This window comes from Lygodium microphyllum, chromosome 16 (genome assembly GCF_053477565.2).
Source record: "Lygodium microphyllum isolate KBCC chromosome 16, Lygodium_microphyllum_v1.1.10, whole genome shotgun sequence".
NCBI classification, from domain to species: Eukaryota; Viridiplantae; Streptophyta; class Polypodiopsida; order Schizaeales; family Lygodiaceae; genus Lygodium; species Lygodium microphyllum.
This window is the reverse complement of record NC_141150.1, coordinates 49,203,492-49,220,676: the sequence shown is the minus strand read 5'-3', so window position 1 is coordinate 49,220,676 and position 17,185 is coordinate 49,203,492. Positions and strand designations below refer to the sequence as shown.

Genomic DNA, 17,185 nt, shown 5'->3' with positions numbered 1-17,185 from the left:
ATCCAGATTTAAGGTCAATTTTACTAAATATAGAAGATCCTTGCAGTTTGTCCATAAGGTCATCAACTCTAGGTATAGGATACCTATTCTTTACAGTGATCTTGTTTAATGCTCGGTAGTCAATACACATCCGATAAGTATTATTCTTTTTCTTGACTAAGAGCACAGGTGCACCGAATGGAGAACTGCTAGGTCGAATTAAACCTCTATTTAGTAATTCTTCTACTTGAGTCTGGATTTCTTTTTGCTCTATTTGATTGTGCCTATATGGAGCTTTGCAAGGTGGTTGTGTGCCAGGTATTAGGTCAATCTTATGGTTTTCTGGACGTGATGGTGGTAAACCTGGTGGTAGGTCTTCTGCAAAACAATCCTTAAAATATGCAAGAAATTCCTTATGCCTAGGGTGCATATGAGTTTGTTTTGCGTGCAATTCATTCACCCAAATGAGATATGATTTAGTATTCTTGCGTAGTGCACGTTTTGCTTGAGTATGCGAAAGCAGTGGAAATATATGAGATGCATGCATACCAAATAATGTAATAGATTTTCCTTGAAAATTTATATTCATTGTGTGTGTGGAATAATCTATATTGGGATTATGTTGGTGTCTCCATGGCATTCCTAGAATAATGTCGCTAGACTGTAATGGGACAACTAAGAAATTTCTTCTTTCAATATATGGACCAATTTGAATTTCTAAATCTTGAACTTCTTGTGTGCCATTGTACCTAGTACCTAAAAATGCAGCTTTTATGCGATAGTGCGTAGGTACTGTATGCAATTTCAATTCTTTTACCAATTTTGCTGAAATAAAGTCATGGGTACTACCGTCATCATGCAATATAGTTCTTTCTTTTCCATGCACCATACATTTCATAGTCAACAATGAATGTGAAGTAGGCATACCTGGTAAAATGTCGGAAGTAGTAGTAGGATCATCTTCTTCTTCAGTGAAATCCGGCATATCCTCATGCTCGTCTTCGTCCATAGCTCCAAGGTAGTTGATATGTGCTGATGGCTTCTTTGAATGACAATTTGCTGCGAGATGGCCTGGCTGGTGACACTTGTAACATACGATGGGCTTGGCTTTGGTCACATTATTTGCAATGGCTGGGAGTCTGGGTATATTTGGATTTGCTTGTTGGATAGGCTTAGGATTTGGATTGACAGTTGATGGTAATGCAGGTGGTTTAGGCCAATTCTTGCGGAAAGATGGTGATGAAAAACGACCTGGATTAAACCTTCTGAAATTGGAATTGAATTGTTTAGATCCATAATTACCGTTTGCTTGGAATGGCTGTGGTCGTCGTTCTCTTCCACGTAACTTATCTTCAGTGTCGTGAGCTAAGGAGATGGCGTCTTCAAGGGTAACAGGCTTGAACATATTCACCTCCGCGTAGTAATGTCCAAGAAGTCCAGACATGTACTTCCGCTTATGTGTCGTCTCTGGTACGTCTTCAAGCATGCGTAGCTATAGGAGTGCATTCCAAAAACGCTCTGTATACTGTGGAATAGGCTCACGATCACGCTGTTGAAGTAAATCCCATTGCTTGATTGCCTTCTCATGAAATTACGGTGGTAGGAAATTTTGCATGAATTTCTTCTTGAAATCTTCCCATGTAGCAGGACATTCTATACTCTTGCAGACTACAGTCCACCAAAGTGATGCTCTATCTATCAGATGATTAGTAACACACTTGATTTTATCTTTCTCAGGATAAGTTTCCTCATGGAAATAGTCATCAAACTGGCTAATGAATGATAAAACAGTCTTTCCTTCTCTTATGCCATTGAAAGTGCGAAACTTGAAACTTCGTTTACTTATCTTGGATTCCTTGCGAATGGTTTGTGCTTCAAGAGTGGCGTCGATGGTACGGCGAATCAAATCTTTAGCTTGAGGTTCTTCTTTATCAGTGGACGCTCCTTGTAGCTTTGTCAATTGCGCTTGCAAGGCTTGCCTAGCTCTTCGCTCTTCGTCCAATTGTAGCATGATAAGATCCAGCTTTTGTTCCATGGTAGGCTCGGGTAGGTCTTCTTCAGCCATAGGATCATCCATATGTGGGGTAGTCATCCTGTAAAACTCAACAAACCTTTCTCACTCAAAATCAGTTAGCGGGATGAGCGTAGCTCAAATTTGGGGTTACAAGGCTATGTATTTTTGGGTATTTTCTTCTTCAATTTTCAAAAATTCTGAAATATTTCTGTCTCCGTTTGCTGAAAGTACTTCAACGAACTTGCAGATAGGTAAAACAGCTTGCTGCGAACAACTTTCCAGTTCTGAGTTTTTGCAAACGAACAAGTCTTCTATGAGTTTCGAGCGTTAGTCAGTTATGATTTAGTCTGACTTGCAGAGTTGCAGACTTAGCAGACTTGCAGGGTTGTTGACTTGCTGAACTTAGCCGATTTGCAGGACTTGCAGGACTTGATTCCAAGTGACTTACTGAACTTGTCTTCTGATGCGCAGGACCCGGAGTTACTGACTTTGTTTGGCTTAACTGACTTGCAGAGTATGGAGGGACTTAAGCTTAATAAGTTAAGCTTAAGCTTAATAAGCTTGAATAAGAAAGAAGTATGGCATCACGTCGTGAATTCGTGGGGGGGGGAGGCCGTTTTGACTGCGCGTGATTTTCGGGGGCTCTCTTGTTGATCGATTCGAAGATTTGAACCTCAATAAGCTTCTTAAGCTTTGTATTAAGCTTTTAAACTAAGCTTTTTGAAGAAATAGATATGGCTTCTTACTGTTTTATCACGACTTGTTCATGGAGATGAGGGAGTGGTCCTCCGCCTGCAGAGATTGGTCCTTCGCGATCTGACAGTGGAAATAGGGGTTCTTGATCGCCAGAAGTCTGCCTGTATCGACGGTTCGCGACGAGATTGACTGTAGAGGCCGTTTATTCCTGGAGCTCCGCCTTCGCCCGAGATTGGTAGCGATTGGAAGCCCTTGATCTCTGCTCCACTCTGATACCACTGGTGCGCAGATCGGACGCAGATAGCTCACGTGGTGAATCCCAGAAGGTCCCCAAGAACAAAGTACTCTACTTTTTAGCACAAAAACCCATGTAAAAGCAAGCACGACATGAGACAAGAGACAAATTGGGTTCAATCTCCCCCATGCCTTGTGTGAGCGCTTCACAAAGCATGTATTTAATGTATATTTCCAATCTTTATGCTCAAAAATAGCCCAATTACAAAAATATAACAAGCTTTTAGCTTTTGAGTTTGCTTTCTACCAAAAATAGGAAAATAAAGCTAATGGACGGTGCCCATAGTGTCTGGCACGCCCAATCTCAATGTCCAAATAGAAATAACATATCCAGGCGCATAAGCGCATACAAAATAATAATAAATAATCGATGTCTCTATAGACATAACAAAATATAGGCGTGGCGCCTATCAAAATATAGTCCAAAGATCGAAAACCCGCTAGACTCCAATGCTTTCCTCCGCCACTGCTGCTATCTCTACACATCAACTGAAGCATTCACAATCGTTAGTAAAATAACACAATTAAACTGACAAAAGTGAATACCTAGCAGTCTTCAGCTACATAAATAAATCAACTGGTTAGAAATAAATCCTAACCTTAATTTATTACGAGTGCGCACTCTAAACTCATAAACGTTTATTAATTTAATATGCATTTTGCGGAATCACCTGCTATGGAATCACCCATGTACACACTAAATTAATGAAACGCCCGAAAAGGACAGGCGTCCCCATCAACTTCTCGCACAAAGAATCCTCTTTGCGTATGAGCCCCGGTCATCTAAGTTTACGGAATCCACCGTAAAACCTCACGGAATCCACCGTGGAATATGCCTCCTGGCATCAAACACATGAATAGAAGATCCTCTCACAAGAGAAAAAACTTGAGATGATAGACCCACATTAAGAGAAGATTTTCTCGAGTTTTCTTCTAGAAGAAAACCTTCAATATCTAGCGTCAATGCTACCTCACCATCCTCAAGCATAAACTTAACAAGCTCACATGAGAAGAAAACTATAGTATCAAGTTCTTCATGAAGTACTTGTCTTCTCAAGGAGGTGCATATTAGACAAGTAGTTGAGAATAGACTTGGTGCTAGACATGGCTTATCAACCGAGTGAGCATATCAAGATAGTGCTGACGTTTGGTAGATTGGAAGTTATCTTTTTGGACAAGAGAATATTCTCTTATTGTACACATCTTAGTTTTTTCTAATGATGTATGCAAATATCCAACTGTCATAACATGTTAGAGCCTATTGTCTTCCATTCATTGTCTCTGTCTCTACTCTCTACTTAAAATGCTATGAATAGTTTTTAGATTGGGTTGTTTATTTTAATAAATTAAAATGTTATAACCAATCCCACGTGTTACTAGTAAAAACAGCTTGGGAAACCAAAAGAATAGGTAACTTTTAGTCCTTCTCTTAGGAAAGAAATTGCAACAAATATAGTTTAGTTTCCATTCATGATGTTGAATTCTTAATCTCACCGTTATTTTCAATCATTATTTATTGCTAGAATCATTATCTTAAAGTCTTCTTAAGTTGTGCTAGTTATGACATCTTCTTTATATTTCAATTTTGTAGATTTAAGTCTAAAGATTTCTCAACCTCTTCTTTATAGCTCCATTTTCAATCATTATTTATTGCTATAATCATTTTCTTAAAGTCTCCTTAGCTTGTGCAAGGTATGACATCTTCTTTATATTTCAAGTTTGTAGATTTAAGTCTGAAGATTTCCCAACATCTTGAACTTTAACAAAGTCTAGCCAGGTATAGAATGGTGCTTTGGTACTTTTGAGTATAGCTCTCTCTCTCTCTCAGTTAGATATCAAAAGGACATGGATAGCACCGCTATAGGATCTTGGGATGAAGATGGCTTTCTATTGGGATCTTCTTTTCATGCCTCAGAAGATAGCTTTATAGTTTGCTCAATATATATGGACATGCACCTATCCTATGGAGTTACATGTGCTATTGGCAAGTTGCAAACCTCCTCACATCAATTAGAGATTGAGATTAGTATAGAGATTCACTCCCCATAGGAAACTCAATGTCACATATGTCAACTAGAGTCATAGATTGAGGAGCACTATATTTACCATTTCACAATATACTATGAGATCTAAGGATGATTTCATTGTTTATTCAAAGATGCAATTGGATCACTATCAAGAGGATCATGGATTATATTGACCAGTGATGTCTAGACCACTATCGAGGATCATGGATTATACTAACAAATGATGTTTGGACCTCTTTCTCCCAGAGATATGAAAAAATAAAAAGTAAAAAATATGAGAGGGAGAGAGAAGGAAAAGAGAGGAGAGAGGGGGAGAATAAAAGAAGAGAGAGAGAGAGAAAAGAAAAGCAGGGAGAGAGAGAGAACCAGGAGAGGAGAAAAAAATAGAGGGCAAAGAAAGAGAGAGAGAGAGAAGAAGAAGAAGAAGAAGAATGATAAAAAGAAGGACCTAGGTTTTTTTTTCTCTCTCTCTCTCTCAGTTAGATTAAACTTTTTAATGTAAATTTCTTTTTTAATTAAAATAAGGAGAGAGAGAGAGAGAAAGAGAGAGAGAGAGAAATACAAAGAGCAAAAAAGAAAGAAGAGGAGACGGAGGGAGAGAGAGGGGGAATAAAGAGAAATAGAATTATAGAGAGAGAAAATATAAAATTTAAGAGAGAAAGAGAGAAAGAAAAGAAAAAAGGAAAAGAGAGGGGAGAGGGATAGAGAGAAAATAAGAAGAAGAAGAGAGAGAATCTGAACACAGAGAGAGAATTATAGAGAGGGGAAAGATAAAATTTAAAAGAAAAAGAAAAAAAATTTAAAGAGAAGAAAAAAAGGAAAAAAGAGGAGAGAGAAAGAAAAGTGAGGAGAGGGGGGAGAGAGAGAGAGAAAGAAAGAAAGAGAGAGAGGAATAAGAAGAAGAAAGAGGAAAAGAGAAAAGAGAGAGAGGAATAAGAAGAAGAAAGAGGAAAAGAGAGAGAGAGATGGAAAAAAGATAAAAGAGAAAATAGAAAAGTATTTTTTAAATATTTTTTGAGAGAGAGAAGAAGGAGAGAGGGTGGAAGAGAGAGAGAGAGAGAGAAGATAAAATTTAAAAGAGAGAGAGGGAGAGAAGAAAAAGATAAAATTAATCAAAAGAGAGAGGGAGAGAAGAGAAAAAAAATAGAAGAAAGGGAAGGAGAAGAAAAGGTGGCACAGAGAGAGAGAGGAGAAGAAGAGAGAGAATATAAACATATATAGGGAAAAAATAAAATTTACATACTTTAAGAGAGACTGAGGGGGAAGGAGAAGGGGAAAAAAAGTGAAAGAAGAAGAATAAGAGAGAGAGAGAGAGTGAACATGTAGAAAGAATTATAGAGAGAGGAAAGATAAAATTTAAAAAGAGAGTAAAAAATAGAGGAGAAAGAGAAGAGATAAAAAAAGTACAAAGAGAAAAAAATGAGAGAAAAGAAAAAAATTAAAAAGAGAATGAAAAGAGAGAGAGAAGAAGGAAGAGAGAAGGAAAAGAGAGGAGAGGGGGAGGAGAGTAAAAGAAGAGAGAGAGAACCAAGAAAAAAAATAGAAGGTAGAAAAAGAGAAAGAGAGAAAATTAAACATAGAGAATTTGGATGGAGAGAGAGAGGAAAAAGAGGAGAGAGAAAGCTAATTGGGAACGTTTATCCCGTTTATCCCGTGCTTGAACACGCCGTTTGTTCCGTGTTGAACACCCCGATTGTTCCGTATTGTAAACGGCGTTGTGTGGAGAAGTATTCTGTCCTGTTGGGGTGAAAATTACTGGGACCGTTTGTTCCCTGTTGTACACACCGTTGTGTGGAAAAGTATTCCGTGTGGAAAAGTATTCCGTCCTCTGCAGGTTTCAGCTATATATAGAGAGAGAGAGAGAGAGAGAGAGAGAGAGAGAGAATGGGGCATGAACTGGAACCTGAGACTGCACAATTCCTTGTGCCAGCAACAGGGGAGACCATCGACATCCTTCCAGGGTCGATAATCGAGGTGGAGGCCATCTACCGCGAAATCTTTGAGGATGGTGTGTACAGCAAGCACGGGGTAGCGGTGCGTCCAGGCGACGTGGTGGTGGACGTGGGGGCTAACATCGGAATGTTCTGCCTGCATATTGCAGCTACATCAGCAGCTCGCGCTGGTAATAACATAAGCACTCATGATGGTGGGAGTGATCATACGTCGACAGCCGCATCACAGCCCGTGACGTACTACGGCATTGAAGCGCTTCCGCCCATATTCGAGGTCTTGCGACGCAACGTCGACGTCGCAGTCGGCATGATGATGAAGCCAGACCATCGATCGGCGGGCGGTCGGCGACCCGATATCAGTTCTATGACTGTGAAGGCCTTGTTGAATGTGGCGCTTGGCGACGAAGTGCATGCCGACGTGCCAGCCACTCTGTTTCCGCGCCTTCCGGGCAACTCCACCATCAACCCTGAGGAGAAGATCCGTGCGCAGGGCGGCACCATGGATCCGCACTTCTTTGAGGGCGCCAGGCAGTATCTGGTCCCCATGCGCACGCTGTCGGACGTCATGAAGGAGCACGGCATTGCGCGCGTCGACTTCCTGAAGGTGGACGTCGAAGGCGCCGAGCTCCTGGTGCTCAAGGGCATCCAGGAAGCGCACTGGAACCGGATATGGCAGGTCAGTGATCCCATCTCTCGTACTCATGCAGCTAGCTGCCTTACCCGAACATTTTATACGCTTATAAACGTCTGGATTTGTTCCTAAAACAGCTGGGCTTTTCTGATCTATGACCCTAAATTAGGTGGTCGTGGAGGTCCCGGACGTGGACGACGACGACACCCACAACGACGGCACAGTCGTTCCTGTGAAGCGGGTAGATTTGATCACTCGCCTACTACAAAAGCATGGCTTTGCAGTGAATGCAGACTTCGACCCGAATGGAAAAAATTTTATGATATATGCACGACGCCAGTGATTTACCTATAATCATATTTATTAATTTAACGCTTGCATTACAATTATTCGATGCTACTTCTATCAACAAACGTTGTAATACCCACTGCCTAAGATTATAGCTATATCCAAGCTCTTAGAAGATGCAATGCCAGAGTGTGATGCTTAGCTCAGAGCGCATAATATCGCTAAGTCACAAGAAACTCTAGATCAAAAAAGAATCCTACATATAACTTAGTAAATCAAGCGACTTTTCTATATACTTCATTATTTTCATATGGTACAATGCAGTCTTTCCAATAGATAGATCAATTTACCATATAATGAAGCCATTATAACCATAGAGTAATTTCCCGATATTGAAATTAGCAAGTCTAGTATAGTTCTACTAAATTAATTATTTTTCAGCATGGTTATAATCTATCTATCAAGTAGATTTCATTCCCACAAAACACTTACTAGACTTGGTAAATAGGTTTTTTTAAATTTATACTTTTACACTTCTTTCTAATAGCAATATTTCAAAATATAGTCAAATTGTCATTCATGAATTTTGTGAGTAGAAAATTTCAGTCTCACTTGCAAAACATGGGTTTAAACATAATACACAAGTAAGAAAATGCATAACAAATACACTTTTACACACTAGTAAAAGTAATATGATGGGAATATCAAAGCAATGGAGTCTTGTATGTGTGGGAATGTTCTCCAAATGGTCTAATTATGTGGCACTAAATAAAGTGGTCTCCCGTGTGAACGACCACTAACATAATTGCCTTTGAAAATAGGAACAACCAATATGGATATCTTAAAAGTGGATGTTCTCAACTGTGATAGCTTTAATCTTTGTGATCTATATCGAGTTTATAGTCCATTGTATCCCCACTTTTTGTTAGGTATATTATGCCTAATATTGTTATATTTATTTCTTAGTATCCTTCGTCATTAATCTTTATCCCTTCACTCAATCCATATTGTGCCAACAATTGGTATCGGAGCTCAACCTCTTTTTCCTAATCCATTCATCATTCTTAATGATGCTGGTTGATTTCTCTTCATGAATCTGCAAAATTCTAATAGGAGGTTTTTGCCCAACTTTGAACTCCGAATCTTTCTTTGAGCTACAAGTAAATATTTTGTTTGCAAAGATGAAATAAAAGTTTTGAATTGGACATTTTTGCTTGACTTTGCACTCTTCATCTTTCCTTGAGGTACAAGGAAAGTTCTTTAGGAAGAGGAAATAAAATATCAAGTTATAGTCCAAGGAGAGAGAGAGAGAGAGAGAGAGAGAGAGAGAGAGAGAGAGAGAGAGAGAGAGAGAGAGAGATGAACGTCTATTTTGCACGAGTTTCTTTGTTGTCGTGCTCATTCTACCATTTCATGTGGTGAATTATGAGAAACTACCAACTCTTCCAGACCATGCAAGATATTGATGTATTGAACACACTTGGGGGCTCTCTAGTGGTTGGAAATGCTTGACCTTTCTCAAATCCATCAATTTAGCTCCCTGCATAGGGCCCTCCACCATTGTTTGGGTTCCCTTTAGTAGAGTCATGGTCCTCTATAGTAATGTGCTTTAGCTATCTCCCAACTATAATAATACTGACTCACCTTAGGTCTATTGCTTGTACCTAGAAGCTCCTGAATTTGGCCACTCAGCTCTTTAGCCCCATCAATGATATGCTAGGTTGTTTTTTACCAAACACAACTTCTTGTTGGCAAGGAAACACACACTTAAGACTAGCTTAATATTTCATCTACTATTGATAACTCAAGTGATGTTTCACTTGTTTTGTTGACACCCCTATAATAGCTTATGAAGAGGTGATTGTGTAAGTTGAGCTACCATAAGGCTAATAGATGCACACAATAAATTAGAGGACAACTAGTTCTCTTATGGACCTCACTCATGGTTTTTTCTCCATGTGTGCGACAATCATCATGGTTGAGCATGATCCTCCCTCCACATTGGGAGGTTAACTTGGTTGCATGGCAACATCTATGCATCTTTGCATATAGGTACCTAAGAAGGTTGACATGTTAGCAACTCACATATTTGGTACATACACATATATGTCTTTATCAAAAGTATTAGTTTGTCTCTTTCCCGTAAATATGGTCCTCCACTTTCCATTATTTATTTTGGAGTTGCAAATCTCACATTTGGACGTATACTTTAGAGCTATCCATTTGATAGAACTTGTATTCGTCTATTCATGAGAATTGTGGGATCTCTAAGCACCTAAATTAGATCATTTAGTTTTGTTTATTTAGATTTTTATGGCTACTTCTAAACATTGGTTAGTGTGAACCTTTTTTTATTTTACCCTCATAAGTAGGAGTTTAATCTACTCAATAGCCTTGTTTCTACCATGTAATTATACTTTGCATCTCTATTACAAACAGATGCAATCACAACCATCTGATGGCATAATGGATTATTCCTAGTATGATTCATCGGTTGTAGCAATGATATGTTTTGTCACATAAACAATATCCAAACGCATCACTAGAGGTGTCATTTGTGTGCATTGCTTGCTTATATGATGAAAAGGGTCAATTAAGCAATGTCTAGATTTAAGCCTTGCTTAAGCAATGCTAACTTTTTTTTAAAAAGCTTCTTCTATCTCACCCTCTTACACATTTGCTCTCTCTCTCTCTCTCTCTCTCTCTCTCTCTCTCTCTCTCTCTCTCTCTCTCTCTCTCTCTCTCTCTCTCTCTCTCTCATAGATGATTTTAAGAGCCAATGTATACTTTCCATGTTTATAATATGTGGAAAAACTTTTATTTTAGACATTCAAAAGTGTGGCGATTTGTTCTCTAAACCAAAGATATCCTATAATTGGTTGGCGAATATTTTTAATGAAAATAAGAAAGTAATGAAAGGTTTAAACTATCAAGGAAAGAGGATCATTGATAAGCTAGTGAGAAACTATGGAGGATTTGCATATTAAATTGGCTAAGTATGAAGATTCTGGGAAAACTGGTAATTCACAGGCTCCACCTAGGAATAATTTTGTGTGTAGATGCATATGGTGTGATAGCCCTAACTAGGAATACAAAGATTGTGAATCATTTAAGAATGTTATGTGAAATTTTTTTATTTTCTAGCTGGATGGAAAGATCTGTGCAACCAAGACTGATAAGTATATTGCTATAAATTTTGGTAAGGCTGGAATGAAGAAGGTTTTTGAGGATATGACTACTCGGACATATTATGTAGCCACAAGAGATGCTTCGGCTTAAGGTGTTCAGATTGAAAAGAAACCAAAGTGCGAGTCAAAGTTATGGACTTTTGCTTTACAGACTATAAATAAGGACAAAGTGTAGCAAGCAAATTTCTATAAATAAGGACAAAGTGTAGCAAGCAAATTTATCTGGTGCAAGAAAGAGCATCCCAACAGAGATTGGGTGGGGATCTCTAATTGATAAATACTCAGTTTATACCTATTTATCAAAGACCGTAGGTACATAAGTGATTGTTGAGGAAAAGTGAAAAAGGGATGATAATGGTCTTAGCACTTTCAAGAAGACTAGAGGGGGTGAGCCTACGGCACCGCCTTCAAGACCACGACTTGAATAGAATGGAGAGGATACACAAAAGAAGTAGAAGAAACAAGATGCTAGACCAAAGAAACAACCAGGTTACAAGCTTGCTTCAGATGTTGAGTCCATAATAGATCTTAAAAGTGTGTTGAAGGAGAGAATCTTGAATAGCAATATTGAATTCACCTTAGGAGAGATTTTGGGAATTGTAAAGAGAGAGTTTCATGAGGAAATTATAGACATCATAAAGAGAAAGAAACATGTGATTCAGATTATAGAAGAGTTTGTCATACAGGGTATCACAATTGAGGAGCTGACTAAGGAGAGTGATAATGAAATTCTTATTAAGAGTGTTGCAGTATATCCAAACATTGTGAAGAGTATAGAACCAGTGCACTATGCAGAGGCTCATGCACCTGTAATGATTACATGCATGCATTTTTCTAAAAGTCATTAGGCACGAGCAACCACTAAGACATTGCTTAAGATTGGAGAGATGGAGACACCATGTGTTGCCTTGTTAGATCACAGCTGAAAAATGTTATAGTTTGCCATTTGTATGGGAGCAGGAAGTGGCTTATAGATGTAGAACATGGTTGAAAAATGAGAGCCACCAATAATACTACAAGAGAGCTATATGCAACATGTCCAAATATGAGAGTGTCCATAGGGAATGCTCAGGGTGATTGTCATTTCTTAATGTAGGATTCATATTCTTATGATGTCATTTTGGGCTAGCCCTTTATCATGAAGCACATATGGAAGCAAAGGTTATAGATGATGGATCTACATGTATGTGGATCTGAAGCAAAGATGGGAAAAGAGCTGAGCAATTTATGACAGTCTGTGTAAATCACCAAAGAAACAAAGATACATTGTGGGACTCTCCTCTACCTGCAAAAAAGCCAAAATTTCACTAGGTTCCATTGTCCTACAAGATAACAGTGGTATAAGGAGAGAATTGCTCTCGCCTCCTAGCAACGATGCTTTTTCTTCAATATTTATTGATCTTTCAATTGAGAGTTCTGTTTGTTTTCACAAAGTTGCAAAGATGTCTAGAGCTGCCAAGCAATATGCATGAAGAAAGGAAAAAGAGTTGAGAAGAGCAAGTTTATTGCAGGATGAGGAGTGCATTGATGGGATGTATGATGGACTGTCTTATACGAATACTATTACAGAGATTGAAGATATGTTGAAAACAGAGGTGCAAAGTGGTTTCAATTTTGTGCAAGTACATTCTCTAGATATGTACCATGAGATTGTTGATTTTATGCAACAAAGAGAGTTGGGTACTAAGTTTTCTCAACAAAAAGAGTTATTTGCTTATGTATTTCAGTAAATAGAGAAGAGGGATGAATTATTAGCCAACAGAGTTAGAGGAGGCTGAGTTATTTCAGCCAAAAGAGTTTTATGCTGATTCATATCAGCATACAAAGTTTGGGGCTATTTATATGCAATCCAAAGAGAATATGACTGATTTATTTCAACTGAGAGAGTTGGTTACTCCCTATTTGCAGCAAAAGTTGGGTTTACAAGAGAAAAAGAGTGAAGCCAAGGTTCAAACCAAGTACAAAACAATTGACAAGAAAGTGAAACCAGATGTAGGGTCATTACCTCCTAACAATGATGAGCAAATGAAGAGTGTTGCCAAGCATCCGAATTTTGAGAAATCCAAAAAATATTTTTCAGCAAAGACATTAGTCAAATTGAAGATCGGGAATGGGGAGATCTTTCTTCTTGCAAAGAGACAATGCTTTGAGGAGAATATGCTCACTATTGATGCAATGTTTAGAAAGATCGAAGCTATATCAACAATGAATGCAAAAGAGACACTGAAAGAGCATGCTAATGATACCTTGACCAAGAGTATTAATACTAAAATACTTGAGAATGTAGATGAAAGTTAAAGTGCATGTAGATGGTATGGACTCACAATTATACAAAAGAACTGGACATTTTGATTGAGGGTGTTCATATGCAAGATGCAAAAGTTAGAGAGGAGTGTAAAGAAGACATTGTGACAATGTTGCTTGTACAAGACAAAGATACTTTCATAGGTGTTTTCCCCAAATTAATCATAGAGAGATATGCTATGGATTGCAAAGCTAGAGGGGGTGATGATACTCGACTTGTATTTTAGACATGGATGCTAAAACAAGGAGATGTATACATACTTATCTATGGATTTCAAGAGTTTCACCAACCTGAAAAAGGACTGATAGAATATTCAAGTGATTGTCTTCAAGAGGGTGACATATGTAGAATGATGAAGCAAGTTTTCAATCCTAGCAGACTCCATGTGTTTGTTAGTATGATATATAGGTTTTTTAGACCAAAATCAAATGTATGGGATGTATGCATGCCTTATTGGTTGATTATCCAATGGCCGTTTGATCTAGGAGGAGGGATAAAACTGTAGGTTACTATAGTAGTCAGGTTGGAGAAGAATTGAAGATCTTGAAAATTGTTCTATGTCATCTAGGATTTATGGTGGCCGAAACTTCTACGATGGGCTTCTATACCTAAGGAGAGGCCTACCAAGTTTGGTTGTCATCCAAGTTGGTATGCGAAAGTTACAAGGACAAGAAGGTCGATGTTTGGCCAAGTCTGTGTGTAGTAAAAGACAATTGCAAGCTGTGCAAAAAATTTTAGGGTCTAAAATCTTTGAAATTTAGTTCTGATTTCTTCACAAGAGTTGTAGATCAAAATCAAGGCTACAACTTTGCATAAGAAACCTCAGCGATCCAAGTTACAAATCAAAAGATATGGGCATTTTTCTACAATGTGGTCCTGTAATGTAGGATGGTTTTTCAGGCACAAAGAGGTTGAATTTAAAGGATGTAAAGCATTGTATATGACATATACTTTAGCACAAGTGGATAGGACTGACTTGAGGATACCCACAGCATGGAAAAGGTTCAAAGTCTTTAAGAGAAGAGATATATAAGAGTATGCAGTGGAGGACTTAACAAAAGAAAGACAATGATGACAAGGTAGATGAAGATACACCCTTTCCCCAACCATGCAACCTCAAGTCTTGGCGCAATTCACCCTAGAAACAACAGTATGTTTTCATCCCTTTGATGCTTGGATTGTGCTCATTAAGCCCCATATACCTTCCTTACTACTCAATGAAGCACCTAGGGTTGTTGCTTGACAAAGGGGAAGCCTATTTCGTTCTATTTCTTACTACTGACAGTTGTGGTGCTACCTGAGATTAGGGTGTCATTGGGTGGGCTAGAAGCATGCATCTTCCTCTCTTGTCCAAGCCATGATTCTCTACTTCACTGGTGGACTACTAGAGAAAACTCCTATTTGTAGGATTAGAGATGATACCTATACAATTGAAACAAAAGGATTCTATGAAAACAACTTATGTAAAGATGCAGTCCAAAGTTCTTTGAAGAGGGCAAACAGGACCACTGTTCAATCAGAAAAAGGTCTAGAATTGGTCACAATGAGAGTTCGAGGTCTAATACATGTACACTGCCTTACTTGTCTAGCCACCAAACAAATAAGAAAATTCACAATACTGATTGATATGTAAACTGCTTCACTTGCTGGCACCAAAATCTGCAAGACTTTCCTAATGTTTTTAGATAGAATTTGATGGGTGATGTAGGGAAAGAAGTCGTTGATGAAAACGACAGATGTTGAGGTTACTAAAGGGGCTGATTGTGGATTACAATACAAAAAGGGACTATAATTCGATGAGGCCAATTAGTCAGTAGGCTATAGTTAAGGCGAGCCACCCTCCTACACCCTCTCTACCTAATTAGCAAGTTCTCCAAAACCTAACATGCCTAGATTAAGGATGTGTAGCATCCAATGAACCAACCCCCTTTGGGAGAGGGGGTGTATGGAAGCAGACTTCAATCCATATTTGTATGTCGAATGTGATCGACCATAGGTTAATGATGTGGATCTTTGATATTGGAATATTCCATGCGATATTCAAGTTATTTAAAGCCAAATGGGATGTCTTGCATGTATGTGTTCCTTCTTGGTCAACTATCCAATGGATGTTTAACCAATTAGGAGATTACAGTGGACAAGGGCAAGGCAGAACTAAAGATGTCTAAACTTTATTTAATTGGGAGAGGATTAATGTTGTACCGACACATCCAAAATGGGATTTTATACCTTGATAAGGTTCCTACAAAGTTTGGTTAGCATCCGAGTTTGTATATGTAGGAGATACAAAGTCACGAAGGTTGATGTCTAACTAGGACTACATGCTATAATGAACAGTTGTAGGTTGCACAAAAAATTTTAGGGACTGAAATCTTCAAAATTTGGTGCAAGTGTCTTCATATTAGTTGTATATCACAAGTGGGGCTACATTTTTTCTTCTTAAAGCTTGGCAATCTGAGTTATGGTTCAAAAGATATGAGCAGTTTTCTATAGGGTGGTCCTGTAGGACAGTTTTTTGGACAGGATCAGACTGAATCTAATGGATGTAAATTATTGCATGTGGCATATGATTTGATAGAGACATTTTAGACTAACTTGAGGTCTTGTAGCCCCCTCTCCTACCAACCTATCGCAAAAGTGGATCGTATAGAAGAATCGGGAACAAAGACGGCTATCTCGATGTAGACAATACAAGTCCTGAGAGTAGGAAGACCATGAATTGAGAGAAGAGAGAAGCCCAAGTCAAGAACATGTAGGGCCTCAAAAACAGAGCTCAATGAATGGTCAGACAATAGAGGCAAGGTACCAACATCACTAATAGGCACCAAAGAAACGTCACTAGCAGTGATGATACCCTCGAATGGACAGAGAACCTATAGTAAATCACCTTGCGGAGTCATAGGACTCTTTTTTTAAAACCCTCAATTATTCAGCCCATAAACACTACTAATCTAAGTGCCCATCAATAACAAATAAATAGATCCACATTAACTACAATGGTTGGATCTAGAAACTAGGCAAATAACTAGCCAGGATAGTTAATGTACTCTAGAGAGAAGAATCCAAGTAGAATGCATATTCTAGATCCAAACGTTTCAATATTTAGATTTCATCTACTTCAACTCTATCTTCCGATCGACCTTGAGAAAAACCCTTCAGAGCAAATTTCGTGTGTTAGGTAAAACAATTGCATTTTGATCTAACAAGAAGTCTATGCCTTTGGCTAAGGGTGATTTGAACATATCATGGAGGAAGTACAAAAAGAGCAAAGAAAAAAGAAAAAAGAGCAAAAAGAAGAGCAGAAAGGGCAAAGAGAAAAACATGAAGAGCAAAACAAAGACCAAAAAGAGAAAAACATGACGTAAGCCAAACTCAACACAAAAGGGATTGGACATCAGAATTATCTCCCAACTATGGAGCCAAACAAGCTCACCCTCGAGCCTAGGAGCTAGCAACACCTGTTTGCAATGCTCTTTTAGACCCATGTCTGCAACCCATGATGCACCACACAGAGTTTCATATGATAAGAATGCAAAGAAACTTTTAGAAACTAACATAATCCCCATCAAAGGTAGAGCATATCATGCAAAAGTGAAGGTCATACTGACCCTGGTAGTGGCCTTCATCATATCTTCGCTAGGATTGCCAAGTAAGAGCGACACATTTTTGCATTCGCACAAGTGCCTTGTCAGACATCTCATGATTTGCATGTGAACTTCATGTATGCAAGTAAAAACATTCGTTACATAAATGTAGTAATAGAGAGCTTCTATGGACCTACTCTTTAAGGGTGTCAAAGGAGTCCTTGAAA

General features: G+C 38.5%; 1 protein-coding gene across 1 annotated transcript; it reads left to right on the top strand.

Annotated features, from left to right (window-relative positions):
- The first annotated feature begins 6,894 nt into the window (after positions 1-6,894).
- Positions 6,895-8,159, top strand: LOC148022793 (uncharacterized). Its single transcript, XM_087695262.1, has 2 exons — positions 6,895-7,638; positions 7,763-8,159. Exons 1-2 carry the CDS (start codon positions 6,895-6,897, stop codon positions 7,934-7,936), a joined length of 918 nt encoding a protein of 305 aa, XP_087551388.1. The 3' UTR covers positions 7,937-8,159.
- The last annotated feature ends 9,026 nt before the right edge of the window (positions 8,160-17,185 follow it).